This window comes from Protomyctophum parallelum, assembly GCF_964188405.1.
Source record: "Protomyctophum parallelum genome assembly, chromosome: 20".
Taxonomy (NCBI): domain Eukaryota; kingdom Metazoa; phylum Chordata; class Actinopteri; order Myctophiformes; family Myctophidae; genus Protomyctophum; species Protomyctophum parallelum.
Window position 1 is genome coordinate 38,063,891 of NC_139718.1, and position 27,818 is coordinate 38,091,708.

At 42.9% G+C, this 27,818-nt stretch overlaps 2 protein-coding genes across 3 annotated transcripts in view; one reads left to right on the forward strand and one right to left on the reverse strand.

Annotated features, from left to right (window-relative positions):
- Positions 1 to 4,471: 4,471 nt before the first annotated feature.
- LOC310877761 (mRNA cap guanine-N(7) methyltransferase-like) lies at positions 4,472 to 5,554 on the forward strand (the record flags this gene model as incomplete). Its single annotated transcript, XM_083791710.1, has 1 exon — positions 4,472 to 5,554. One exon carries the CDS (start codon positions 4,472 to 4,474, stop codon positions 5,552 to 5,554), a length of 1,083 nt encoding a protein of 360 aa, XP_083647836.1.
- A 2,920-nt stretch (positions 5,555 to 8,474) lies between these two features.
- LOC310878151 (phospholipid-transporting ATPase IA-like) overlaps positions 8,475 to 27,818 on the reverse strand; it is a 38,958-nt gene continuing 19,614 nt past the window's right edge. Inside the window, exons 17-35 of one of the 2 annotated variants that reach the window (XM_083792302.1) lie at positions 27,724 to 27,773; positions 26,190 to 26,259; positions 25,547 to 25,631; positions 24,688 to 24,827; positions 23,631 to 23,769; positions 23,302 to 23,366; positions 22,778 to 22,950; positions 22,452 to 22,635; positions 21,659 to 21,769; positions 21,114 to 21,188; positions 20,079 to 20,201; positions 18,449 to 18,527; positions 17,532 to 17,593; positions 16,580 to 16,636; positions 16,316 to 16,423; positions 15,624 to 15,712; positions 15,071 to 15,163; positions 13,630 to 13,721; positions 8,475 to 11,395 (exon numbers count right to left, since the gene is read on the reverse strand). In XM_083792302.1, the coding sequence (XP_083648428.1) occupies positions 11,310 to 11,395; positions 13,630 to 13,721; positions 15,071 to 15,163; positions 15,624 to 15,712; positions 16,316 to 16,423; positions 16,580 to 16,636; positions 17,532 to 17,593; positions 18,449 to 18,527; positions 20,079 to 20,201; positions 21,114 to 21,188; positions 21,659 to 21,769; positions 22,452 to 22,635; positions 22,778 to 22,950; positions 23,302 to 23,366; positions 23,631 to 23,769; positions 24,688 to 24,827; positions 25,547 to 25,631; positions 26,190 to 26,259; positions 27,724 to 27,773 (1,881 nt within the window). In that variant the 3' untranslated portion in view covers positions 8,475 to 11,309. Of the gene's footprint in view, positions 11,396 to 13,629; positions 13,722 to 15,070; positions 15,164 to 15,623; positions 15,713 to 16,315; positions 16,424 to 16,579; positions 16,637 to 17,531; positions 17,594 to 18,448; positions 18,528 to 20,078; positions 20,202 to 21,113; positions 21,189 to 21,658; positions 21,770 to 22,451; positions 22,636 to 22,777; positions 22,951 to 23,301; positions 23,367 to 23,630; positions 23,770 to 24,687; positions 24,828 to 25,546; positions 25,632 to 26,189; positions 26,260 to 27,723; positions 27,774 to 27,818 lie in introns of those variants that run through there. The other variant, XR_014570862.1, reaches the window with a different exon arrangement.

Here is a 27,818-nt window from a genome sequence, read left to right on the forward strand (position 1 = left end):
AGTAGGCCTATATGACGACCATCCGCTGTGTCTGTGCAATCACTGAAACCATTAACTGGAACGACACTTTATCTGCCTTTCTGAGATAAGGCATGTTGAGAGATTGCGGGCCGGCTGTGGCCAGACACCCGAAACGATCACTCGTCAACTTTCAACGTTCAAGAAAAACGATAAAGGCAAAATTACTGAAAGAGAAATCAAAGGAGATTAACACCGAGGCCGCTTGACAGACTGCCGGTGCAGCTGGGGAGTTGCATGGGACTCATCAAGTCTCACACACACACCTCAAGCTGAAGCCAAAGGTGCTGAAAGGTGCTGAAAGGTCCTCGTGTAACAGATGGTATACTACTGTACAAACAGTGCGTTTCTATTTCTACAAATGTTAAAGCTGCAATCCGTAAACTCTTATGTCCCTCAGTACCCCAGATTCAAACCAGAAATCTACCACTCATCCAAGAGGAAATGCATGAGATTCATGAGGGGGGCCGGGGGTCACGGCCTGAACAGTTTATGAACCCTTGTCGTAACCAACACCAGGGTCAAAATGTCTCAATGGACATTTAGAGTATAGAGGCCATGCTCTTCCAACCACTGCAGATGTAGGCTACCACTTATACTCTACCATGTGTAACGCCCGGGATTCGAACTCGGGTCTCCCACGTGAAAGTCCAACATCTTAACCACTAGACCAAAGGGATATCCCTATATGGACCGGGGGAGATATTAGACTTTTGAGGCCATCAGGCAGAGGCTCTGAGCCACACTCTGCTACACATGCACATAATTGGTTACCGGTAATAATGGAATCAAAAGGTTCTATTTGGTTCCATCAGTAGACCCTCAGACTTAAATTGCTTCGGCATACCTCAGTAGTATGTAGTCCACAGCACTAACTAAAGCGCTTGAATATTTCAAATGATCACTCAAGAGTATGTACTGAGTGACCAGTCGTACCGACGGCGCGTATGTTTGTTTGACACACTCTCCGCCATAAAGAGCTTGTTTGCGCAGAGATCCTCCGACTTACGGCACATCACACCCTGAAATGTAGAGCCTTTATAAAAGCTGCCGTTTGATCTGTTGATCTCAGCGCCGTGTTGTGGAATCGGTATACAGAAATATAGGCCAGCCATACCTTTGTTTGTAGAAGTGCTTAACCCATTTTGACCCGACGTCGAATTAATTTTTTTTTATTTATTTTTTTTTTTTTTTCTGAAAAACCTCATGTTTCTATATCGGTGGTTCTCAATATTTCATGTCAAGAACCCTGAAAAATGTATGAAATTGGCCGCTGACCCCCCCATCTGAAAATGTGTTGTTTCAGGGACCCCCTCCCAGAAGGAAAGATTTGAGTTAAAAACGTTCGCTCTGAAAGAGTATATATTCAAAGACTTGTGCCACATTATCACGATTTTTCAAAAATAGCAGACCTACAAGCTCGTAGCGCGCCACTCGGTGGCACGCTATGAGCTTGTAGATCTGCTATTTTTCAATAGCTAAATCACAACATAACAACACCAAATGGGGTTCCCGCACAAAATGGCTTAAAGCTGCAGCCCTGCCTCCGCAAACAAACTGCCAGTGTTGTTGTGTATGACTTCAGCTGTGAAGTCATCCACACGATCTAACAGTATGGCGGGCGAGGAGCCATATTTGCTTAAGCCAAGGTATAGAATTGCTATCATTGTTTTTAATATTTGATAAAATAAACATGTTAATGGTGTGGTAACAGTTCAGTCATCTTTGGACGCCATTAAAATGGGGACATTATAAGTATTATTATCATAATTATTTTATGTCGTTAACAACACTGCACTCCAGTGGACAATTAGAGATATAGCATAGTAGACCCACACATGAGCAGCATAGAGCAATATTCTCAGACACAGAACTCTATCTTTGAGGACATGCAAAATCATAAAACACAATAATAAGAATATAAAACATGTCAAAGGGTACAAACACATATGCGTGTGGCGGTTTATTAGCAGCACATCCTCCTTACCTGAGCAGCAGAGCAGTCATCTTATTGTTCTTATCGTTGTTTCCTGACAGGTGGCTTCAGAATCAGCAGGTTGCGTCTGGGAAACAAGGCAGATATGAAAGGTCATAAAGCCATAACTCAATGTTCCTATTGAGGAGACGTTACGTATATATATATATATATATATAGAGAAGCACCTGCAGGCTGGCTGGGACAACGCTTTATTTCACAGTGGACAACCAATGGCTGTGGTTAAACTCAGGGGTTAGGAAGAGAGCAGGTGTGTATGTGCACGTGCGTGTGTGTGTGCAGCGTGCGAGAACTGTATCTACATAGCCTTTTCATCCCAAATTGCGAACAGAGGAGCAAACCATTAACGCACCTGTGGCGTTAACGGTTCCTACTACAGTAGCCTATAAGCAACAGCGAGACTATATTACTCAAAACAACACCTTTTTCTATTTTATTCCCCAAAGTTATACACATTATTGTTGTAATAAATATAATATATATTTGTGTATAATACGCTACTGCTTGTATGAATAGATCAGCTCATTTTTAACATTGTTTAATAGCTATGGGCTTAGTGGGTAAGTTATATCCCTTGACTCCTTCAAAACCGCTCTCAAAGGGCACCTACGGATGGCTGCAATTCGAAACTGGCCTCTGTAAAATCTGAATCCCCCCCACCGCTCCCCCCCCCCCCCTTTCCCCTCACTGTATATGTATCTTTTCCCTTTTTGCTTCCTTTATGATGAATTCCTGTTCTGTTCTTTAACTACATAGAAGTGTCTATTTGTATGTCTCTAAATGTTTTGATGAATTGAACAATGTGGACCCTGTTGTAAACAAGTGTAATGCTTAATTGGTTCGTCCACTCACAGTTAACAGTCTTTGCATTGAGTTTGTGCTTGAAATGTACTGTAATTCTACAAACTGTTAATAAATATTTCAATCAATCAATCAATCAATATATAGTTCAGTTTGTGTTTATTTTGCTTGCATTTACTTATTTGTTCACTCATTGTTTAAAGTTTAATGCTCTTTACATTGAACCAATAATAATTTTGTATCTATCTGCACTATAGTATCAGAAAGGATTTGCGTTTATTTGGATTTATTTGTTTGCTTATTAGGCCTATTCCAAATAGCCTGATTTACACCGTGTGAGCTTGCAAGATCTGCATGCCATTTTCAAAACATCAAGAATGTATATATTTTTCTACATTCTTAACAACACAAATACATATCAATTTGGGGATCTTTTAGAAAAACTTTGAGAATAGTGTCAAGTGTCTCTGTCATATGTATCGAATATTAAACAAGGTTTTTGTACAATTAAGTCTACTCTACAGACTTAACGAACAAACATACACAAAAGTTATTTTTTGTGATCATCATCCCAACCCAATAATTCAGATACCACGCACACGCACACGTCACGCGCACACACACACACACACACACACACATGACACACACCAAGTGTAATGCTTAATTGGGTCGTCCACTCACAGTTAACAGTCTTTGTATTAAGTTTGTGCTTGAAATGTACTGTAATTCTGCAAACTGTTAATAAATATTTCAATCAATTCAATCAATCAATCAAACAAACACACAGTCTTAGCAATTGTTGCTATTGCTAATGTAAAAGGTAGCCGAAATGCGAAATTAGCCCCACTATAGCTAATGTTTTCCATCATGTTGTAAAACGTTCCTAGAGAGTAGAGATGACATTACATTATAAATATAACCATACCTGGACCAGCGTAACCTGGTTATGAGACGCTGATGTCAGCTGCTTGCTTGAGTTGCTTAACTTGCTTCAGCACGTTGGCTATGTTGGTGGGCGTGTCCACACAAGCATGGTCACAACAATTCACAAATAACCCTCAACGTGACCTCGCGACTCGCGTAGGTAGCGGTGACGTCATGGGTGACGTAAGCTGTTGACGTCACGTCCGACATTTATACCATGTTCATTTGTTGACAAACTAGAGGTCTGGGGCTGCTACGTGGCCCTCACACCTCTATCTTCTCTCCCTCTCTTCTCCCCTCTCTCTCTCTCTCTCTCTCTTTCACTCCCCTCTATCTATCAGTATCTATCCTTACAGTAGGCCTACCTCTACCCCCTCCTTCTCTCTCCCGCTCTCTGTCCCAGCCCCTCTTTCTTCCCATTATCTCCACTACCTAAGTTATAGGCTGGCACAAACAACATGCAAAGCTCAGTCAATCAATCACAAAGTGACGCAAATACTCAATTGTATATATTAGAGTTGGCACGGCCTCATACAAAAGGCAGTGTCAGAAGCAAACAGGACACAATTTAAACTGAGCCAGAGATGCATACACAAAGGGACACAGAGACAAGTAACTGACAGACAAGAGGGATAGATTGACTAACTCCCCAATCTAAAACAACAACAACAACAACAACAAACACTGTACACCCATAATCCACCCCGTGTCATGAACAGCATCACTAGAATGGAGTCAGAGCCAGCAACCACAGGCCACAGTCTGAAGGTGGCCAGTCATTACAACAGCATACGGGAGGATGGACTGGCCGTTCGTCGCAGAAGCAGGATCGTTCACATGAGAAACTTCAACAACTGGATCAAGAGCGTCCTAATCAGTGACACACTGGGCAAGGTGAGAGAGGCCACCGCCACCGGCCAGACCCAGAGGAGCATCTCCGTGCTGGACCTGGGCTGTGGGAAAGGTGGCGATCTGCTCAAATGGCAGAAGGGACACATCGGACACCTGGTGTGCGCGGACATCGCAGAGGTTTCGGTGCAACAATGCGAGAGTCGCTACAAAGAGATGAAGAGGAGGAACGGCAAGATCTTCAAGGCACAGTTCATCCCCGCCGACTGCACCAAGGACGTTCTGTCAGACCATGAGAACTTGCGTGGCAGGCTGTACGACGTGTGCAGCTGTCAGTTTGTGTGCCACTATTCCTTCGAGTCGTACCGCCAGGCCGACGCGATGCTGCGGAACGCCTGCGAGTCTCTCCGACCCGGAGGGTTCTTTATGGGAACCACTCCAGACGCCTCCGAGCTCGTGAAGCGCCTGGAGTCGTCCGATGGTCTGGAGTTCGGCAACGAGCTGTACAGCGTTCGTTTCAACCGCAAGGGGGTGTATCCCCCGTTTGGGTGTCAGTATCACTTCAAACTGGAGGGCGTGGTCGACGTCCCCGAGTTCCTCGTCCACTTTCCCCAACTGGTGGAGATGGCCAAGAAGTACGGGATGAGTCTGCGCTACAAAAAGACCTTCTCCGAGTTCTTCGAGGAGAAGATCGCGGAGCGACAATACCGAGACCTGCTGGTGAGAATGATGGGCCTGGAGTCTTACCCGAGTGACCGGAGCAGGTATCCAGCGACTGACGGAGCACCAGGGGAATGCGAGCACCACCACGCCGAGCGACACACTTCACACACTGCTGGAGTCAGACTGCCTCTCGGGATGCTGAGCCAATCAGAGTGGGAGGCAATACGTTTATACATGGTTTTTGCCTTTCAGAAGGATTCTCATTCTCCTGACTTGACACAGAGAGAAGAACATAAATAGATTGATCAGAATCAGACAAGACTTTCTATCACTGTACTGTACTGTCTGTACTGTACTGTACAGGTTTTATGACATGGAGGAGGTGGACGTCATGTCAGATAACATCCGGCCCAGCCAGAGGACTTGAAGCCAGCCAACCAGCTGCCAACCTACAAGGAATCAAGGATGCACCAGTACAAAGAACAATCTCAGCCAATCAACCCAAACCCAAATCCAGAGAGGTAGGACAGATAATTCATTCAGAGCCTCCAGTACATCTCAGCCAGCCAGCAGCATGAAGAAACCTGCTGGCGTGCTTGCCAGACACGAATGACATTGACGTAAATCACGTCCCAGCAAGCACAGTCAGGACCTCCACAAATTAGTATTTAGTGACTAAGTGACGTCTCGATTGGGGCCAGATCAAGTCATACCAAGACTAGTCAGATCTGGCCCAGAACAAGACTAGTCAGATCTGGCCCAGAACAAGATTAGTCAGATCTGGCCCAGAACAAGACTAGTCAGATCTGGCCCAGAACATCACCTGAATTCAACCAACATAGATTCTGCGAAGATGAATCAGAGAGAGTCCGATTGAGGCCATATCATAGTCAGATCGGGCTCAGAATAAGCTATTATTTCAACTGGTGAAGACGTCCTGAAATTGATGTAAAGATCATCCCCATATGGGCTGTGATCTGGCCTAGTTGAATGTCACCGGAGGAGTTGGAGGAGGTCATAATCCGGGTATCTGACACCCACACTAAAAGTCCTATGCGCAGCGTTTTTAGTTTAGTTTTGTATTATCTATTTCATTATATTAATGATTCCAATTTCCATTTCTTGAGAATGGTTCTGTTATATGTAATTTACTTGAAATCTGAAGTCTGTCATTACCAAACTCAATAAAAAAAATCTAGAATAGGCTATAATACATGTCTGTATGTTTCTTATTTGATCCCTATTGTTTAAAGTGCATTAAGGAAGGTGCCATTTCTTATATGGCCTATATAGGCCATATATGAATGTGTTATGTTGACTGTTGTTTAAACGTATTTAATCTATTACCAACAACTGTTTGCATGCAGCTGAGCTGAGTGGACAGTGAGACTGCCCTTCCAGCCTGCTGGGAGGCCTTGGATTTGAGGTGGTAGAGTTGGTCAATGGTCAGTGTACCACCAGAGGGGGACAGTGTGTGTGTAAAGAGGTAGGCCGACCACCAACAATGTCAGATCAAGATCTAATAATGGCCCTGTGTTCATTGTGATTTAATTAGACTAGTGCAGAGATTCTCAAACCTTTTTATATCAGCAAACCATTTTATGGGGGAATTTCTTAGGTGAACCCTTGAAATTAAGCATAATCTAAAAATAAACCATACATCAATTTGTAGCCTTGAATAGGAATATTGTTTTAGAAAATGCATTTGCAACCCTGTGATTCCTGCGTTGTTGAGTCTTAATAATTAATAGCTTTAAACCAAAAAAGGAAATGCATTAAAATGCTATTCAAAAATAAATCTACTATAATGGGAAGGATACGCGTTTCTTTTTTCAGTTAATTAATGTGCTACCCCACCGTCACCTTCCTACAAGACTACCTGAGGCTGTGACACATGTACATACACCCAATATTCACATTCCTACAAGACTACCTGAGGCTGACACATGTACATACACCCAATATTCACCTTCCTACAAGACTACCTGAGGCTGACACATGTACATACACCCAATATTCACATTCCTACAAGACTACCTGAGGCTGACACATGTACATACACCCAATATTCACCTTCCTACAAGACTACCTGAGGCTGACACATGTACATACACCCAATATTCACCTTACTACAAGACTACCTGAGGCTGACACATGTACATACACCCAATATTCACCTAACTACAAGACTACCTGAGGCTGACACATGTACATACACCCAATATTCACCTTACTACAAGACTACCTGAGGCTGACACATGTACATACACCCAATATTCACCTTCCTACAAGACTACCTGAGGCTGACACATGTACATACACCCAATATTCACCTTCCTACAAGACTACCTGAGGCTGTGACACATGTACATACACCCAATATTCACCTTCCTACAAGACTACCTGAGGCTGTGACACATGTACATACACCCAATATTCACCTAACTACAAGACTACCTGAGGTTGTGACACATGTACATACACCCAATATTCACCTTCCTACAAGACTACCTGAGGCTGTGACACATGTACATACACCCAATATTCACCTTCCTACAAGACTACCTGAGGCTGTGACACATGTACAATTGTACATACACCCAATATTCACCTAACTACAAGACTACCTGAGGCTGTGACACATGTACATACACCCAATATTCACCTAACTACAAGACTACCTGAGGCTGTGACACATGTACATACACCCAATATTCACCTTCCTACAAGACTACCTGAGGTTGTGACAAACATACACCCAATATTACCTGAGGCTGACACATGGACATACACCGAATATTAGACTACCAATATTCAGCCACCGAGACTATTCTGCCGAATAGCCTAACATTCGGTAATCGGTTCAGTTGATTTTAGAGCCAAAACTGAATAGTCAAAGAACCAGGTTTACCTTCGTTAACCTAGTTTTGTTGTGATGACGTGATCAAAATGTAATCATGTCTTTTGCCATTATCATCATGTAGCTCTACAAGGTACGGCCATGAAAACAATAACAAAAAACATAATTTTAATCAAATTTGGCTATTCGGTTTTGGCCACAAATTCTGGCCTATACAAGACAGCCCTCATTACACCAATTATGAAATTGCTTTGCGGGGCAATGAATTATGATCAATGATAGAATTGATATATGGAAACATGAATTAAATCATACTATAATTATAGTTGTGCAATGTTATCACTGGTTTGAACACATAAATGAAAGAAACCTTCCAGGTACTTTATTGACAGTGAAATATGCATGGCCGTGAAAGACACAATTGGACGGCAAACCATGCAACAATTAATAATGCAGCATTAGAAATGTACATTTGTAAAACTTCGTCATCATTAAAAACAGAACCCAGGACGCCACTGACAGTTATCTGTAGTCAGTTGGACGATGGAATGCAAAGGGATTTTAGTATTAAAATGCCATTTATCCTGTAATGTGAGCTTTGTTAAAGTCGTTAGTACTGCAATGACAACTGTTGCGTAGTCAAGACATTCGTAAATGGTAAAATACTAGACTACTACCCATTTCAACTGTTAATGTTCAAAACACATTCTTAATTAATAAGCAGCATCACAGGGTCTCAATTTCAAGTAGGAAGCATATAGTGGCAGGAAGTGTGATATGTTTGATACTGTACTGTATGTGCAGTGGAGGTGGACACAGTAGGAGTGCATTTAAATGGTTTGAGCATCTGCACTTTACTTGAGTGTGTTGTAAGCTTGTAGTCTCACTCTTAAATATTCTCTATTTATTATTGTGAAAACAAATCTCAATTATTTTGGAAAATGTCTAAATATGTATACAGCAATGCACTGATGTTAAAAAAGAATGTGTACTTATTGTACTTTTGAATAGAATGACTTCAGTACTACAGTACTACAATTTGACAGAGCAATTTTCAATTATCTATGCTTTGAATCAAGTACCGGGTATGAGTACTTTGTCCACCACTGGTCATGTCATACGTGTGGTCATGGTAAGATCGGCTGAGAAACAGTATCATACCGTAGTTGACCTTCTAAAGAACCATGCCACCGTCAATACGTCATTGGCCAAATATTGTACAAAATGTCCTGTTACAGGCTTTATTCTCAGACTTCAGGTATTGTAAACTTACACCTTTACATTACATTTTCCTCTCTAGTTCTGACTGAGCTTACCTGAATATGAGCAGTTGAGACGAATAACCATCTAATCCATAGTAATAATTATGGATAAAAGGGGTCAGGACAGAAAGGCTGTTTCTGGGAGGGGTCCAAATAAATGATGCACTTGTCTTAGACTGATATTTGTAAATCAATGTAACGAAACATCATTGGACGGTTTTATGATCAAGCAGGGCGTTCATTTACGAATTGGACGGTTCATTGGACAGTTTTATGATCAAGCAGGACGTTAATTTACAAAAAAAAGAAACAAAAGTAAAAATATGTGGATAAGAGCTTTCTGCCCGACAGCAACGGTAATACTTAGTTGACTGTAGTCCTCCAGGGCTCTATATTAGGTCCACTTGTATTTCCCTCTACAACAAATATCTTCACCGAAAATAGCAGCTCACAATGCAACACATTGTGAGATCTAATAGGACCGCTATTTTCGCCCAAATGATCATACCAGAATGGGGACGGTGGGATTCATGTGGTTAAAATGCATTAAATGCAACGGTAAAGTAAATCTCTACAAGTTGATTTTCATACCATATACTGACATGAATGGAATACAACGGCATCCTCGAAAATCAAACAAACTGTGTGCTTTGTAAAAATGGTCGGCAGTAATGTCAAGTATATACCGTGAGTCGTGTGGCTCTTTTCGACTACGACGGGTACAAACCCCAGAACCTTCCATAATATGAAACTTAAAGCTGTTGTGAAGTTCTGATTTGTTTTTACAGTCATAAAAAAGCTGAAAATAGCCGATTTACAAGCTCACAAGCTCTACAAGTTCTCAGTTCTGTCTTATGGCTTCCCAAAACTCAGGGTTTCGTCCTGAACGGGGCCCAAATTAGGTTGTGGGAACCTCAACTGTAACCGAGAAGGAAATAAACCTGGAACACGGCGTGGCACGGCTCTTAGTTCTTGCAGTCGAAAAGAGCCAATGGTCAAGAGGATAAACATGCCAGATGGTCGTTATATGGTCCTTTAAACACTTCCTCAGACATTAAAATACAGTTCTACTAATGTTCAATAGTAAAAAATTAGTGCAAAGACAAAACACTTGTTGTAAATGTACTTTGTCCCTTCTTGCTGCGTTACGCAGCCTGCGTAGCAGTGGTGGGCAGAAAACACAGTGGCTTTTTTTTCTCCTTCTTTCTCTCAGCTCGAAATGAATGCACTTAAACCCATGGGAAGCAGGGTGGGAGAGCGTACCTATGTTCCCTTAACTCAACCTGAACCCCTATCATAACCTTAGCCCCAACTCAACCTAATAACTCCTCAGTGATTCTCAAACGTTTTTCATTTCAAGGACCCTCAGTGTGATATGCATGAGGCCAAGTATCCCAATTCGATACAATTGTCTATCTCTGGGACCCCAATCTATGCCATGAAATCCTAACTGAGTGAAATAAATGTAACCAAAATGGTGAGGGTTTTTCATTTGCACACACTCCCTCAGTCACAGACCCATAACTCCTCAATGACCCCTGGGGGTCCCCGGACCCCACTTTGAGAACCACTGCCCTAAACCTAACCCTAAACTGAGGGAACATAGGGCTGACCCCAGGAAGGGGTCATGGAACGAGTGAGAGAGAATTTAGAACACAGTGCAGAATGGTGTCTCTTTCATGTAAAACTTTTAGTCGGGCTACTCTGTCAAGAAGAACGGCTAATTCACCACTTAAAGGGGGACATGAAACCCAGGAATCATGGGTCTTCACGTGGGTTTGGTGGCGTGGTGATGAGGGTCCATGGATCTTCACATGGGTTTGGTGAACGTGGCGAGGGACCATGGGTCTTCACATGGATTTGGAGAACGTGGCGAGGGACCATGGGTCTTCACGTGACTTTGGTGGCGTGTTGAGGGACCATGGATGGACCTTCACGTGGGTTTGGTCGTGTCGTAGGAGCGGATCACATCAGACTGCGAAACGGCTCCATTTTCATCCTGAGAGAAGGCGTATCCGTCTGCGCGACAAAACAAGACTGCGCGTTACAAATCATTCTACAACCCACGTGTAGAGAGTGGGACTTTACAATGGAACCAGCCAATGACACTAGAAACTAGATGGTCACTGAATTATCTTTAAAAAAATAAAATAAGAAGAAATCCATTTCATCAAGAAACCTGCATAGATTGACACAACCTACTAACAAGGCGGTAGAAGAGAAATCTAGTAGTCCAGAAGGAACACGATTCCACACGATTAGGAAAATATTTAGAGTTCTAAAAACGCCTAATCCTAAAAGTTATAACAACGTATAGGTGTTCCAGGTCTAATTGGGATAAGGTGGCAGGACAGAAACGTGGTAGTCTGGATCAGCAGGACCAGAGTTAAGAACCAGTTAAAATAACAAGTTGTGGCCCAGGCGGTGGCGTAACCGTCTGGGCACCCGACTGGTAATCCAGTCGCAGTGTGCCGCGGGTTCGACTCCCGAGCCCGACACGGCCTTTACTGCATGTCTTCCCCCCATCTCTCTCCCGTTTCCTGTCAGCCTACTGTCTGTCCCTTCAAAAACTAATAAAAGGCGTAAGCCGCAAAAAAAATATCTTAAAAAAATAAAAAATAACAAGTTGATATAGGACAGAAAATGTAGTTTGGATCCACACAACCACAGTTGTGAATCAGTGAACTTACTTCATCACATGCCAGTGTCGCATGACGGAAATAGCCAATCTACTATTTGATCGACAGCGGCTATTAGTGTGCAGATCGGCTATTTCCGTGTGACACCGGTGTACACCGTTTGCATTTAGCAAATCGTTGCCGTCAGGCAGAAACCTCTCATCTCCATAATATTCAAAAGTAGCAGATGTACAAGCTTGAAACGCGGCTTTGAGCTTTTAGATCTGCTATTTTTTTATTTGAATCCTGAAAAGTAACAGTTTTGGACATAATGAGGTTTCCACCCGCCAGACACGATATACTAGTCCTAGGCTATTTTTGAGAATTTTCACCTATAATGACATTCCATAAATAGGGACGCCATAGTTACAGTTTAACAAGGTGGTAGAATAGCTACTGTAGAACCACTACTTTGACAAATACCAACAGCAGCTGAATCCATGGACTCCCATAGCACACAACGGCATTAAACCTAGACACACACACACACACACACACACATACAAGGGGTCTGTCTACCTACGTCACTATGCAACTAATCTTCACACACATTAAGTTAGGGGTTAAGGCTGCAACAATATCCCAACCGAACAAGAACGAATTTCGGTTCCCTCAAGGACAACAGTGTTTTATACCGCCTCACGAGTCGACTCAGCTAAGTTGATACCCGTCATTCTGTCTGGATCTCCACTCCACTGTTTATTTTCATCATTCGATGTGCTTTGATATAAGTTGTTTCGGAGATCTCGCCATTTCTGCCGACAGACACAATGTATAAAGTGTGCACTATCTCTCTCCATTAATTAACTGCCTTCCAGGTTGTGTTTGTCGCAATGACACAGACGAGGCGAGTGCTACAGTACCTTTGACTGGCGTCCGTTGCAGAAGACATGTCATGTTGTCTTCATTGGGTTGGGGAGGAATTGGCTTGTGCCAGATGGCAGGTACAGAGGCACAATAAAGTGGAGCTAACCCCTCCAATGCATGGCTTTCTGAAATTGCGTTATAGGCGTTATATTTGTTTAAGGCAGTTATGATGTAATTAATTATTTGCCAGCTAACTCTAAGGACTTTAGTGTTTGTTTTATAGCGCAGTAAACGTAAGACGTCTTCTGGCTGACAAGCCACTGAAGGAATCTGTTGGTACCTTCACCAAAACACCGGGACAACGCGAGTATTCTGTCAGAACATTGTTACAAGATCGACAAAGTTCTGACAGGCACTGCCAACGTTCTTAATTTAGTTCTTCTTCCTATTCAATCCGAAACAAAGGTTTGAACGTCGGTTGGAGTATGCTGCAGCCTTACGTCTACCTAACGACGCCACCATCTCCTGTGAAACAAACTGACCTTCAGACTGGGAATGACAGAGTCATCCCTTGCATGCCTGTCAGGCGACGGGGGAAAGAATGGCATTGTGGGTAAAGGCAGTCACACAGTATTCACAGCAGTGGGAATGAAGTGCATACTATGTACATGGTTTGATGATTCCGTGAAAACAACCATGAATGACCATCACGGCTGTGTGCATGTGTGTGTGCGTGTGTGTGTGTGTGTGTGTGTGTGTGCCACTCACGCAGCATATTTTGTTGGATGTTCTCCGTGTGACAGGACGTGTCGGACGTTCTTCTGAAAGCATTCTTCAGACGCAGTGCTCGTTCTGTCAGGCTGTCAACACCACACGGAAACACCAGACAAGACAGAGTTAAACTGTCCTAAATGTTAATTGAAATGTTGATTGATTTATGTTATTGTCTGTATTTGTACGTATTGTAATTGTATGTTGTATTTTGGACTTTTGACAATCTATGGTTACTTTACTGGACACCATGTGAAAAGCAATAAATACAGTACATACAAAAGGACAAAGTCCTAAATGTGACGGCACGAGAAATACTGGCCAAAGCTGGAACTGTAGGCCGGGCGGTATTGAACTGTAGGCCGGGCGGTATTGGAACTGTAGGCCGGGCGGTATTACAATTTACAATTTAGGCATTTAGCAGACGCTCTTAATCCAGAGCGACTTACAATAATCAAGAACAAAAGCATGGGAATACATCACAAAAGCATTTATCATAAAACATGTGTAAGCTAAGAAAGTAACAGTGGAATATCTATATTATGAGACTATACATATAAACTATATATATACTACTATGCTATGTACTATGGCGTGCTATGACTATATACAATGCAATTATAGTGCCGTCTACATAACATGCTATAAGTCTGTATCAGATGCTATCTAAGTCTAAGTCTGTATCAGATGCTATCTAAGTCTACAGAAATGCTATCTAAGGGGGTAGGGTAAGTGCTATGGGCCATGATGGAGTCTAAAAAGGTGGGTTTTCAGACTACGGCGGAAGATTGGGAGTGATGCTGCAGTTCTGACTGCAATGGGAAGTGCATTCCACAGTTTTGGAGCCAGAAGGGAGAAGAGTTTGGGACGTGTGGAGCGTTGTCCCGCCGTTTTTAGTGAGGGTACTTCCAGCTTCCCTGCGTTGGCTGATCTGATATTGGAACTGTAGGCCGGGCGGTATTGAACTGTAGGTCGGGCGGTATTGAACTGTAGGCCGGGCGGTATTGGAACTGTAGGCCGGGCGGTATTGAACTGTAGACCGGGCGGTATTGGAACTGTAGGCCGGGCGGTATTGGAACTGTAGGCCGGGCGGTATTGGAACTGTAGGCCGGGCGGTATTGGAACTGTAGGCCGGGCGGTATTGGAACTGTAGGCCGGGCGGTATTGGAACTGTAGGCCGGGCGGTATTGGAACTGTAGGCCGGGCGGTATTGCTCGTGCATGTAGCACGAGAAAAAGAGCGCGCAGCTGGGGGTTTAACACAGCGCGCTCGTTCATGAAATGATTCAGGCGCGAGTTAGCACTTCCGGCATTTTGAACACCAAATGTTTGGTGTCCAAATCGAGAAAATGTGGAAGTAGAGCCGCGGATCCTTCAAACGCCACTGAGCAACTTCCATTGAAATGAATAGCTGGCATAACTCTATGCCTTTAAGTCACCTTTTGCTGAGCACCACAGTTCCTGGGTCCTGAGAGCTGGCCTCCAGTTCCTGTACCTCATCCAGAAGGGTCTTCCACACGGCCCTCCTCACCCTGGAAGGGACAAAAAAGATATAATAAAATAAAACCATCCAGCCACCTTGAGAAGATAGCAGATCTACAATCATTTCCCTATATTTAAAGTGGTTAAGACGTCCATCTTCTGTGAATTTGTGTGTTTGTGAACATGTGTAGGCTATTTCTTTTTTCTTTTACATGTGCATCGCTTATGTCTTAGTCGCAAGTTTTGCATACATTTCATGTTGTATGTTTTCATGACTTTCCACGGGTAGGAAATGGGAAGGGTAGGGATTAAATGGCGATGCAAAGAATGCTTGACTGGTCAATACAGGAGATGTTCCACCCAATGAGCCAGCAGCAACAGTCCACACGCACGCAACTGCAGAAGACAGCCCCTTTACACCTCTGGAGAAGATCTCTGCTCCCTCTAACTGCAGATTAATTCAAAGTATTTAGACCGTATTGAGAGTACATGGGAGAGTATTTAGCTCACACAGAGAAGAGCACGTCCAGTAGCAGAGATGTGATGGGGATGAGCAGCAGAGTCATCCAGAACACGCCACAGGTGTACATCACCCCGGCCTGGAACACAAACCACACAATAATACATTCAATCTACTGTACATCAGGGGTTCTCAACGTTTTGGGCTGGGGACCCCCAGAAATGCTGTGGCCAGTGGCTCTCAAATTTAAAGTGGGGCCCAGGGACCCCTCCAGGGGGTTCCCAGCAACATGTGTTAATGCAGCCTGAATGCGGATGTACTGTACAAGACCAAAGCGTGCTCACAGCGTGTCACATCTGCTAAAGAATTTTTTTTATCTTGAAAGCGTTTGAAAAAAATATAATAATTTTGTTTCTTTTTTGTTTTTTTTCCTTCTTGTCTGGGAGCTTTCTCTGTTGCTGCCCCCTCCCCCTGGAATGCACTACCCAACCATTATGAAATATGCCCCCCTCTCCTTCAAAACCACACTCAAAACCCACCTCTTCAGGATGGCCTTTCCTAGCTGAGGCCGAGGTATGATGTCCCCCCCAAACGCACGCCTTTTATCGTCAATATTTATCTATCCAATAAAGACAGAAAAAGCCCCAAAAATATCGTAAAAAAAAAGAGAAAGAAAAGCACTGTATGAATCTATCAGCTATTATTATGTGGTGTGTACAGTGTGTGACTGTGTGTGCAGTACCTCTCCAGGCATGTCGGGGGCGATAGGGACGGTCGGCCACAGGTTGGAGTAGAGCCAGAAGAAGATCAGCCAGAGGCCCACACTGCCCCACAGAGAGACGTGGCTGAACTGTGGAGGCGTGCACGCGCACACGCACACACACACACACACGCACACGCACACGCACACACACACACACACACACACACACTTCACGTTTCCCAAATTTCAAGGTGTTTGTAACACCGACAATGGCTACTTGAGCAGGCGGTCATCCTAACTCACCACGGTCCATGACGACATCTCCAGGCCAGCTTTCAGACACACAGTGACCACCACACACTGCAGGGAGGAAAAAAAGAGGCACGGCCACATGAACCCCCGGAGCCGCCACCATTTTGGGCTGTATAGACGGAAATGATCACGTCTAATCTATAGGCCTACTGTACGCTTAATTACGTCGGTGTCCCACAGCCAGGGGGCGGCCTTAAGGATCGGGAGGCCCCGTTCATGACGTCATCATTTTAATAATTCATAATTATAAAAAACAAACAAAAAAAGCTTTGTGTGTCAGTGTGTATTATCGGACGCATGAACAGTATACACAGCCAAGTAGAAAATACACAAAAGCAGCTTGCTTGATTAAACATTTTTTTACTTTAAGGTATAACTGTCAGCGCTGCTAGTGCAGTGAGTGCACACACTGGGAAGTGGGAACAATTACTACTACCGGTACTACTAATTATTATTATTTTTTTCAATTGAAACGATTGAAACACATATAAGGCCGCCAGTGCCCACAGCGAAAATTGCCGGTCTACAAGCTGGACTGTGACACTTGGTGAGCTTATAGGTGGGTTATTTACACAAGTATAATCCAGTCTCAAGTGATTAATTAGGGTGGTTACTGTAGGGCCTAGGCAACACATTATTGTTCTAGGTCCGAGAACTTTTATGTCACCTAATGTAAACGTAAAGTGACAATCACAATATGTAATATAAATGGCAAGACAGAATGCATAAAAAACAGAAGAAGATGAGAAGACTGAATTAGTTTCCAAGCGGCTTCCTCGCCTGCTCACGTCACCAGAATTGCAACTTTCTAGTTAACGTATGCTGTAACGATAGTGATCATAACGTGCAATGTTTATGCTGTAACCGTACCACAATTCCACAAAGCCTGCAACATCATTATTTACCCACAAAATTAGGTTTTTGTATAACATAGTGTACTTACTGTATAAATCATGTTCCCTAGCAGGAGGTAGTCTGATGTCCTTCCATTCCATGACACGGTGTCTGCAACATAGAAACAATTGTCTCGGTTCAGTTTGATCCAAACATGGTTTTGTGGCATTTCGTTTCGGGTGCTTTTAAATAGACCATAATGCTACGCTACATGTGTAATGTTACATTACGAATACACAGCAAAAACAAAAAGTGTACACTTATTAGAGGGTGGTTACCCTGTCTCTCCTACACTGTCCCCCTCTCAGCTGTCCTACTGTCTGTCTCTCCTACAATGTCTCCCTCTCAGCTGTCCTACTGTCTGTCTCCCTCTCAGCTGCCATACTGTCTGCATCTCCTACACTGTCTGTCTGTCTGCATGGACTAAAGCAAAATAAAATCTCATGACTGAAAAAGTGTTGTCAGGACAAGGCCTAATATGTGCTGTGCTGTGTTTCATAAACAATTAGCACAATATGTAGAATTAAGATGTTTTGGTAGCCATACAGCCAACCAGTTGAAGAAATTACAAATCGATGTTAAAGTCAGCCGTACCAGCCTTGACAAAGAAAAACGATTTTTGTATTGCATAATTGTGTATATATATAAAAATAAATAAAAAAATATTGAAAAAGAACTTAAAATAGAACAACAAAAAACGTAAAAAAAATGAAAACGTAAAAAAAAGAGAAAAAGGTCAGTGTATGCGTGTGTGTCAGACTGCCACAACAGCTGCGTTCGCTTCCCGCGTTCACGCGTCTTACTTGTACGATGGCTATTCAAAGATAGCAAGAAGCTCTACATTAAGCTCACAGCGTGTGACTTCGTGCCACGCTGTAAGCTTGTACATCTGCAATGTTTTTCTTTTAATAGCCGATCGAAAAGCTTGCTCAAGTGGTGAAAACCATGTGGTAGTGCTGAGTGTACCGTGCTTGAAGGCCAACAGGGGGAGCCAGAAGAGAATGATGGAGTGGAGCAGGCCATTCAGACAGTGGGCCCCAAACACCTGCACAGAAGGAACCAGGGGGGCAGTCAGACAGATATTTCGTGAAGCCACTAAGGAAATCGGGACTTCCTGAAAGTTCATATAATGGCCTGTTGTGGCGCTGTCATTGGGCCCAAAAAAACTGACTGTATTAGACTGTATTACCTTAATAAACATGGCCATGAATACTTTCTGCGTCCAGTCACTAGTTAAAAGTCTCATTTCTCATTCTTTTTGGAAAATGATGGTCCCATTTATTTAAATAATTACCATAAAGTCGCGTATGTTCTGAGGGGCGTGGCTACCGTTACAGTCTATGATCGGGAGCCACCCCCCGTTCAGTCAAAATAAAAACCAACGAAGAGTAAGGGGGGGAAGTCCTGCCTCGTTGTCTGGGCCAGCCAATGGCCAGCTGGGCCCAAACGGAGCCAGCCAATGGCGGATCTAGAAATATGGCGACTTACAGTGCAAGGAATTACAGGCTTCATTTTACGTCGATGTTAGACCCGGGGAACGCTTTGTCCATATTTTTTACAGTCTATGGAAGGAACACATGCATGGGTTTCTTTTAACCACATGAAGCCCTAGCATTGTCCCTATTCTGGGGAAATAGACGATCTACACGTCTCAACGTGACACATTGTGAACTTGCAAATCTTCTATTTTCAGTGCAGAGATCTAGACATACGTAATTGATTTCTGATAGTGATCATTGGTATAGAATAGATAGTGTTTGACTAAATGGGGCTCCCCGCAATTAGCAGTTATATCCAATCAGTATGAGGGAATTCATACAGGATACAGCATAAACTACAGTGAAAGTGGAAGTGATGACACAAATAAATGAGCGGACAAAATAGAAAGTGGAAACACTATCAAATTGAAGGAGCTGATGAATGGGTTCTCTCTCCTGATACGGAAAAACAAAACGTTTTTTTTTCAAAGAGCCAGAGAGACAGGGAGACCCGTTATTACTGAACAAACACTCTATACAGTAGTAGTAATGATTATCAGAATATTATACTTTACTTTTTCCACAACAAAAAAAACAACCTTTGTAATATTTATATACGTATTTCACATTCACATTATTGAATGAATATGTAATATTGAGTGAATTAATTATTCTGCCATACAAAGCCAAAGTGCAGTAAATACATTACGTTTTTTGGAGACACTTATTTGTGTATCCCAAAAGTAAAATAAATTAGCCTTTGTGATATCACTTATATATGCCAATCTCTCATTTGGCTGATCAGTTGACACTTGAAAGAATTTAAAGAATAAATAACCGTGGGCGTATCCATGTGCACATCGCGTGCACATCATAAAAACTTTTTTTTTGTAATCTTAAAAACAATATATATATAAAGAAATTGAATTGATTTTTTATTATTTTTTTTTATAACGTAATTTTACGTCTTGGCACAGGGGGTTTTACTGCTTAAAACGTAACTAAACGGTCCTGGCACAGATTGAGCTAAGTACCGGTACATATTTGTTTGTAGTTACTGTACTTTGGCTTTAGTATTGTTGTGGTCCCAGGTAGACGAACATGGTTGGAGTTTGTACCTTAGCATTGAATCCCTGGGCGGTCTGAGACGTCTTGTAGAGCTCAGGGTACTTCAACATGGTCTCCTTTTTGCAGCAGCGCTCAAATATCCCCAGAGCCAGAGGAGGCATGGCTGTGAAAAGCTGGCAGACAAAACACAACAGAGCCAGAGGAGGCATGGCTGTGTGTGAACATCTGGCACACAAAACACACAGAGCCAGAGGAGGCATGGCTGTGAACATCTGGCACACAAAACACACAGAGCCAGAGGACGCATGGCTGTGAACATCTGGCACGCATCAAATGTACATCTTCATGTAAGGCAAGATGACACACTCTGGTAGAGTCGTGTGTGGGTTGTGGTGAAACTCCAAATACTATTGGTGAGATATCTTCACTAGTAGTTGCTTGATTAGAAATCCAAAATGAAACCCGTAGCACACAAGTAAAACACAAATGATTCTGACAATACATAACATTTGACACAGCTTAAAAATAAAAAATCGCTTTGGCCTGATTTTGCTATTTGAATTACGATCGGGATCTTCAGGAAAAGTTGTCCTTTGTATGACTAAATATGCAGTGTCATGTTTTTTTTTTATGTGCATTGGCTGAATCCAATTTGTTTGCATCCATTTATGTGCTAAACGAGTGACTTTGAGACATGTTTCACTGTTCAATGTAAGTAGACAGTTTAGCATTATCCATTTCCAATCAACGGAGCAACTATACTGAAGATATCTCACCAATGTATGGAGTTACATCATGACAAGTTAACTACACAAGTTCAGAAGTGGGTTGTACACATCCAGTTCGTCACTGGTGCTGGACAAAGAATAACAGTAAAAAATATATAAGTCTGCAAAACATCATTGCTCCTAAAAGTGTTTTTCTGTTTTCGGTACATTTCAGCCAAGCATTATGGCCTTCATCAAAGTTAACTACACAACCCAACCCTCTAACCTCCTAACCTAAGTGTAATTTTTTTTTCTTGAACAGCATTTGAGTATTTTATTCTAATAGTTAAGAGTCAGAAATAAAAATAGATGACTTACCACATTGTAGAGTCCGATACACCAGCGTTCGAACAAGATCTGTCCAGAGAAACCGTTTACAATGGCAAACCAGATCTGCAAACACAAAAAACGTTATATGAATATGAAAATGACTAAATTGCTGGACTATAATGTTGTGCTCTGGGCCAGCTGTGACGATCTAACTTGAGCAGCTCTGGCGACCACAGCAGTACAAGTACTATGTTCTACAGTAGTAGACACCTCTATGATGTAGACTAGGTTAGGGTTGTCCTGATCGGATCGGGTGATCGGAAATCGGGGCCGATCACATCATTTTCAAATGATCGGAATCGGATCGGGAGCAAAAAAAAAAACGTCATCGGGACATGCCTAGTATCATGATATTAGACTGGATATTGTCTGATTTGGGATATTGTATTATTGTGATATGGCATAAATGTGTTCTATAAAATAAGATTATCGGATCGGGAAAAGTCTGTATCGGCGGATGCTCAAAATCAAATGATCGGAATTGGATCGGGAGCAAAAAGAACCCGTGATCCCTAGTTCTACTGTAGTAGTACCTCTATGATGTAGAGCACTATGTTCTTGTAGAAGCAGTACAGGATGCACTTGGAGACGCGGTTGTAGTTCCATGCTCCGTGCACCAGCAGCAGGTTCCGCAGGTACTTGAACTTGAACGATCACAATGGATTCAAAACAAGACAAACAGTAACACAGCGGTTACAAACGAATAAAGACAGAACGAGATGAAAACAAATGTCCTCTGCTTCGAGGGAGGTGAAAGTTATCTCAGTATAGCAGAACTGATGAGTTTACAGGTTTGGCACAAAGCAGCGACGCTGCTTTGTAAGAAGCAAGAAGCTGGCACTGATGAAACTGGACAACCCACCTCCACAATTTTTTTTTATCTCTCAACCACACCACACTCTAGTGCAGGGGTTCCAAAGCCATGTTTGGGCTCAGATGATTAGTGTAATAGGCAACATTGTTTTCTCATTTAACGGTAAACAAACAAACACACAGAATATAAGTGTATACAGGATATCTCTGCACATTTCTATTTTCTAAAGTTACAATGTAATGACTTTTAAGACCTTTTTAAACGCCAAATTGGCCAATGTGTCAAATATTATGTAAGAAAGAGGCAAACATTGAAAAACTAGCTGGCTATTAATATATATTTTTATGTCCTAAAATATGTTTTAGGACCGAATCAAACTAGATGCAATAATGCCTACAATTCCAAGTGCTAGTCAGGGTGGGGGGGTGGGTGTCCCAAGTTCAAATATATGATTATTTTGAGGTGGCGCGGCCTAAAAAAATGTGGGAACCCTTTTATCTGGCGCCGTTCACCTGAGCGATGGAGTAGTCCGAGGAGTTGGCGGCCTGCAGTCCCTCTTGGCCGGAGATGCCCACGCCCACGTGGGCCGTCTGGATCATGCTCACGTCGTTGGCGCCGTCGCCGATGGCCAGCGTGATTACCTTCACCTGCTGCTTGACCAGCGCCACCACCTCGGACTTCTGCAGGGGAGACACCCTGCGTGCAGGCAGGACGGGAGGACAACGTCAGGGGACCGGCGGCGTGCCGAAGTATAAGGAGCCGTGCCTGAGGTGGCACGATCTGACGTTTGCCACACCGCGAGGCTGGTGTGTGTGTATGTGTGTGTGTGAGTGTGTACCTGCAGCAGATGACAGCCTTGCAGGAGAGGGCCAGGTCCAAAAAGTGCTGTCTGGCGTCGGAGCTGAGGGCGTACTTCAACGTCTGCCCGTCAATCACCAGGGCCAGCTCGTTGTCCCTGTGGAGCCGCGCCCCCAACACGCTGCAGTTATGAGTCAGGGCCTCCCGCGTCGCCTATATGACACACGCATGGAACAATGACGTCAAATAGAATCTCATGACTGAAACCTTTTGTCAGGCCAAGGGCCGATTCATACTCCTATTTTAGAGCTGAATAAAAGTCGGTTCGGCGCTGTAGAGCCTACAATGTGACGTCATTTGAGGTTCGGGAGGCGGGTACCGTCCTAAAGTCAGCTCTTCAGTGCTAGTGACATTTTCTGACGAGCTGAAATCATTTCGGCACTACAGTGCCGAAAAACAGCGGTAAAATGGGAGTATGAATCGGCCCCAAGTCTGAACTTTAATCTGAACTTTAATCCATGCAGACACGCGACATTCTAAATCCTACAGTACATGTACACGTACATGGACAGTATCTTCATTGATGACCAGCAGTCCCATGCTCTTCTTCAGCAGACTGCAGGAATAACCTGAGAATCAATCCAGGAACACAGAGCATGACAGGATACTCAAATAAAGGAGCCTGTGCATTAAGTGATATGTCATTATTTAAAACGTTAGGGTAAGTGATTTCATGTAAATGTCATGCCTGATTAGTTACACGCCTTACTTTCAGCTTTAAGGATTAGGCTCATACATCACAGTCGTAAAACACGGATGTCCTCACAAGCATAGTAACACAGACGTGTGCGTGCGTGCGTGCGTGCGAGTGCATGTGTGCGTGTCCTCCTGACCTATGTTGATGGCAGTCTCCTGCTTGTCCCCGGTGAGGATCCAGATCTTGATGTGTGCTTTAAGCAAGGTGTCGATGGTCTCTGGGACTTGGTCCTGGAGTTTGTCCTCAATGGCCGTGGCCCCCAGCAGCTGCAAGTTCTGTGTGGGAAAAGAAAAAAACACCAAGTATCACCTAAAGCCTGACTTATACACATACTTGTATACATTATTAATTTGGGGGTCCCTTGATATGAAAACATTCGAGAAACACTTCTGAAATCACACTGTCAAATGAAGGCAATTCTAATCCTGGTGGCTTTTTTAGGATGTAAAGAGCCCGGCTGCCACCTAGTGGTTGCTTCTTTTAACTGCAGTGTGTTCTCTTCATAATCATATCCAACAAGAGGAGTAATTCAAGCAGTTGAGATAGTGAGATGAGACTGAGGTGGTTAATGATAACAAATTATAATCCAATTACCATGATATGAAATAGGCTGTGTAATGAGTCATTTTGTTTTTGTTACTTTAAGTATAGGTTGATGCCAATACATACCGGTATGTAAGTAAGTAGCCTTGCCGAGCCATGAGGCCCATAGGGCAGGAGCCTATCTCCTGTTTCTGTAGCGTGAGGCAGCTTGTTGTACAAGTACACCCCCTGGACATGATGTACAAGTACACCCCCTGGACATGACGCTAGTATGTCACAGGGACTTACCCCCAATCCAACCCTTGATGCTGAGTGTCAAGCAGGGAGGCACTGGGTCCCATTTTTAGAGTCTTCGGTATGACCCAGCCGGGGATTGAACCCCGACCTCCCAGTCTCAGGGCGGACACTCTAACCACAAGGCCACTGAGCTGGTAATACCGCTATGTACTTTGACTTAAAGGACAACTTTAGTTATTTTCAACCAAGGTTCATGTTTTAGGTTGTTATTAGGGAAAGTAAAAGATGAGTATTATTATTTTTTTCATTTGCTGCTTTCTTTCATTTTAGCGATTTTAGCAATTTTTTACAAGGGGGCATTCAAACATGGGGCTAAATATGTATTTTCTTTTACAAAATGTTATCTGACTGACCTTCTCGATGAGGTCGTAGCTCTCTTCCATCTTCAGAGCGCGGTCACTGAGCGAGGTGGCTGCTCTCCGGTGCACCTCGCACCACGAGGAGTAGCTCTCCTCGGATACGTCGGCCACGGCGTAGCACAACGTCCTCAGGCCTGGAACGAACGCAGAGACACAGACGAGGAGAATAATGTGAAGAGTACAGAAATGTAAAACGTTACAGCGTCACACAAAAGCTAAGTTTATTATTCTAATAATTGGGGAGTTCCTGTGGATGCCAGCGTGGTCGCTAGTGATTGATTGATTGAACATTGTATTAACAGTTTGCAGAATGGGTACAGTTCAAGGAAGGTACAGGTCAATACAAAATCTGCTAAGAGGATAAAACCAGAAAAAGCACTAAGACTTGTTTCCATAAGGGTCCATCATTTTCAATTCATCAAAAACATTTAAAGACATACACACTTATATGCAAAAACAATCATCACATACACGGTTAGAAAAAAAGGCGAATGTGTACAGTAAGGAGTGACTAACACATAACGTACCTGGGGGTGATAGGGCTTTATTTGCTGGCTCAACACTGTGGAATGCACTCCCCATTAGCATCAGAGAAGCCCCCAACCCCCAAAAACATGAGGACGATTCTACATGCCTTCTAAATCCTGACAGTTTTCTGAAAAACTCTGAAAATATGTTGTTCTGATTTTCGGCTAAACCACTTCATATATGGTGTAAAGGGGGGTGGGGGGGTACGAATATACTGTATACGTAGCTGGCAGATAACCATGGGGGGGGCTGAAACAGGTATATGTGTGTCAGCGTTTAAACGTGGTCACCGACTGAAAGCTGTGTGTACGAGCAACACGTTTACCTTCCGTAGCAAACTGCTCCAGGTGCACGAGCGTCACCTCACTGTACTTGGAGCTGGCTCCCAGTCTCTCGTAGATCACAGAGTCCTTGCACACGCACACGCGCGCACACACACACACACACACACACACACACACACACACACACACACACACACACACACACACACACACACACACACACACACACACACACACACACACACACACACACACACACACACACACACACACACACACACACAGAGAGAGATTAATAGTCTGATGATCTTGACGAAAGACAAGTCAGCTGATCTACAAAATGTAGATGTAGATCAGATCATTTTGGCATGCAGTGAAGAATAAATCAGATCAGGGCATCATGTCCTATCACAGCCCACTGAAATACATGTTAGTAAACCTTAAGCAACTGTACATTCCAGTTAACTAAAATCTTATGTTAATGTAGTCAACATTTCAGATGACTAAATAAATAAATAAATATGACTAAATTGAATTTTATTCAAAAGTCTATGACTAAAACTACATAAAGATTTGCTGTCAAAATGAACACTGCTGCTACAGTGGAGCCAAAGACAAATTCCCATGTGTGAACAGTAGAATGTTAAAGGAACCCTAAAAGAAGTACAATGTTGTAGTACTTACTGCTCCCTTGCAGTAGAGTCGAATTTTCCCAGATGGAGTTCGCATTATCACCGACATCCTTTTCCTGGCACTATGACAACAGGACAAGAGGGCTCACAAAATTATATTTACCGATACGTATTATACAGTCAGACAGCCAAGACAAGATACAATAAAACTCTAGATTCAAAACAGATGCTGAATACATACTGGCAGACAAAAGGACAGAAATAAAGGCATAATAATAATTAGGGATGCCAGTAAAGGATAATTTCCCGTTAGCCGATAGAATTATCCGGGGTAATTAACGGATTTTTTTTTTTCTTTCCAACCCAAAATTAAATATGCACGTACTGTTGGCCTACACTGAATTAACATGGTAGGCGAATGGTAGACATGTATTTATGCTCAAACAAAAACAGCAGCATTCAGCAATACAAATAAATTGTTTTAGGCTTAATCAAATAATAAAGTATAAAGGCGTCGTCTTAAGGTGATACGGTGACCACCGAAACGGTCGTTAGTAAAAACAGAGAGGTGTGTTTGGGTGAGCAGCAGTGAGTCGCTTGTAGTTTTCGGTGGTCACCTTATCACCTAAAAAGGCCTTTAGTCAACAAGCTCTTCTACAGCTCTATGGGAAGTTTTCTGAAAAACCCATGTTTATATGTCAGTCTTCGTCAAACATTTTCATGTCAAGGATCCCCACAAAGATATATGTAATTGGCTGCGGACCGCCACCTGAAAATATGTTGTTCCAGGGACCTCCCAAAAGCAAAGATTTGAGTTAAAAACGTTTGCTCTGAAAGAATATATATTCAAAGATTTGTGCCACATTTTCACGATTAAAATAAATAGCAGATGTACAAGCTCGTATAGCACGGCACCGGCTTGTAGCTTGTAGGTCCTGAATGGGTTATAAAACTAAATAATATGTCAAGATCGAAGCAACCTACCACTGGCCACTTTTTATTAAGGATGATCAACATGTGGACGTGTTCTGGAGTCAGTCGCGAGTGCACAGTTCTGTTAAGTGTACTGTTAAGTTTAACCCTGCCGCCCGGGTGGAGAGAAAACTCTCTCGGAGGGAACCGAAGTCCCTGGTACTCGGATATTGCCTGGCTAAGGTAGCCAGTGTGGGGAAACTGAGGCTGTTTACTTTTAATTCCAAGGGAGATGAACTCTCCCGCAAGTAGCTCTTCACTTCATTTTCTGACCCAGTGTCCGAGGACGTAACGTAATGTCCAACAAGTAGCAGTCGGATTTGTGCTACTGTTTGCGTTCTCGTCTGTGCGTAATGGCCTACCTCCCTCGCTCCAAAGCTCGCATAGCGTAACAGCAGAAATAATATTTTTCTCCTTCTAGTGTCCTCTCTTAGACTATTCTCTTGCGCCTCCCCGAGTCTGTTTAATGTAATGACATAATAAACGAGGAAATTAACTGTGAAAAACATATTCTGATATTTTTTAACGAGTGGCTAACAAGCCGGTTAACTGTTAACATCCCTAATAATAATAATAATAATAATAAAATAATAATAAATAAATAAATGTGTTACCTTGTAAACTCAAGAACAGTCAGCAACTCAAACCTCTGTTCCACTCCAAACTGTACAAAAGAAGAAGAAAAGAAAATAACAATAATGAACGAATG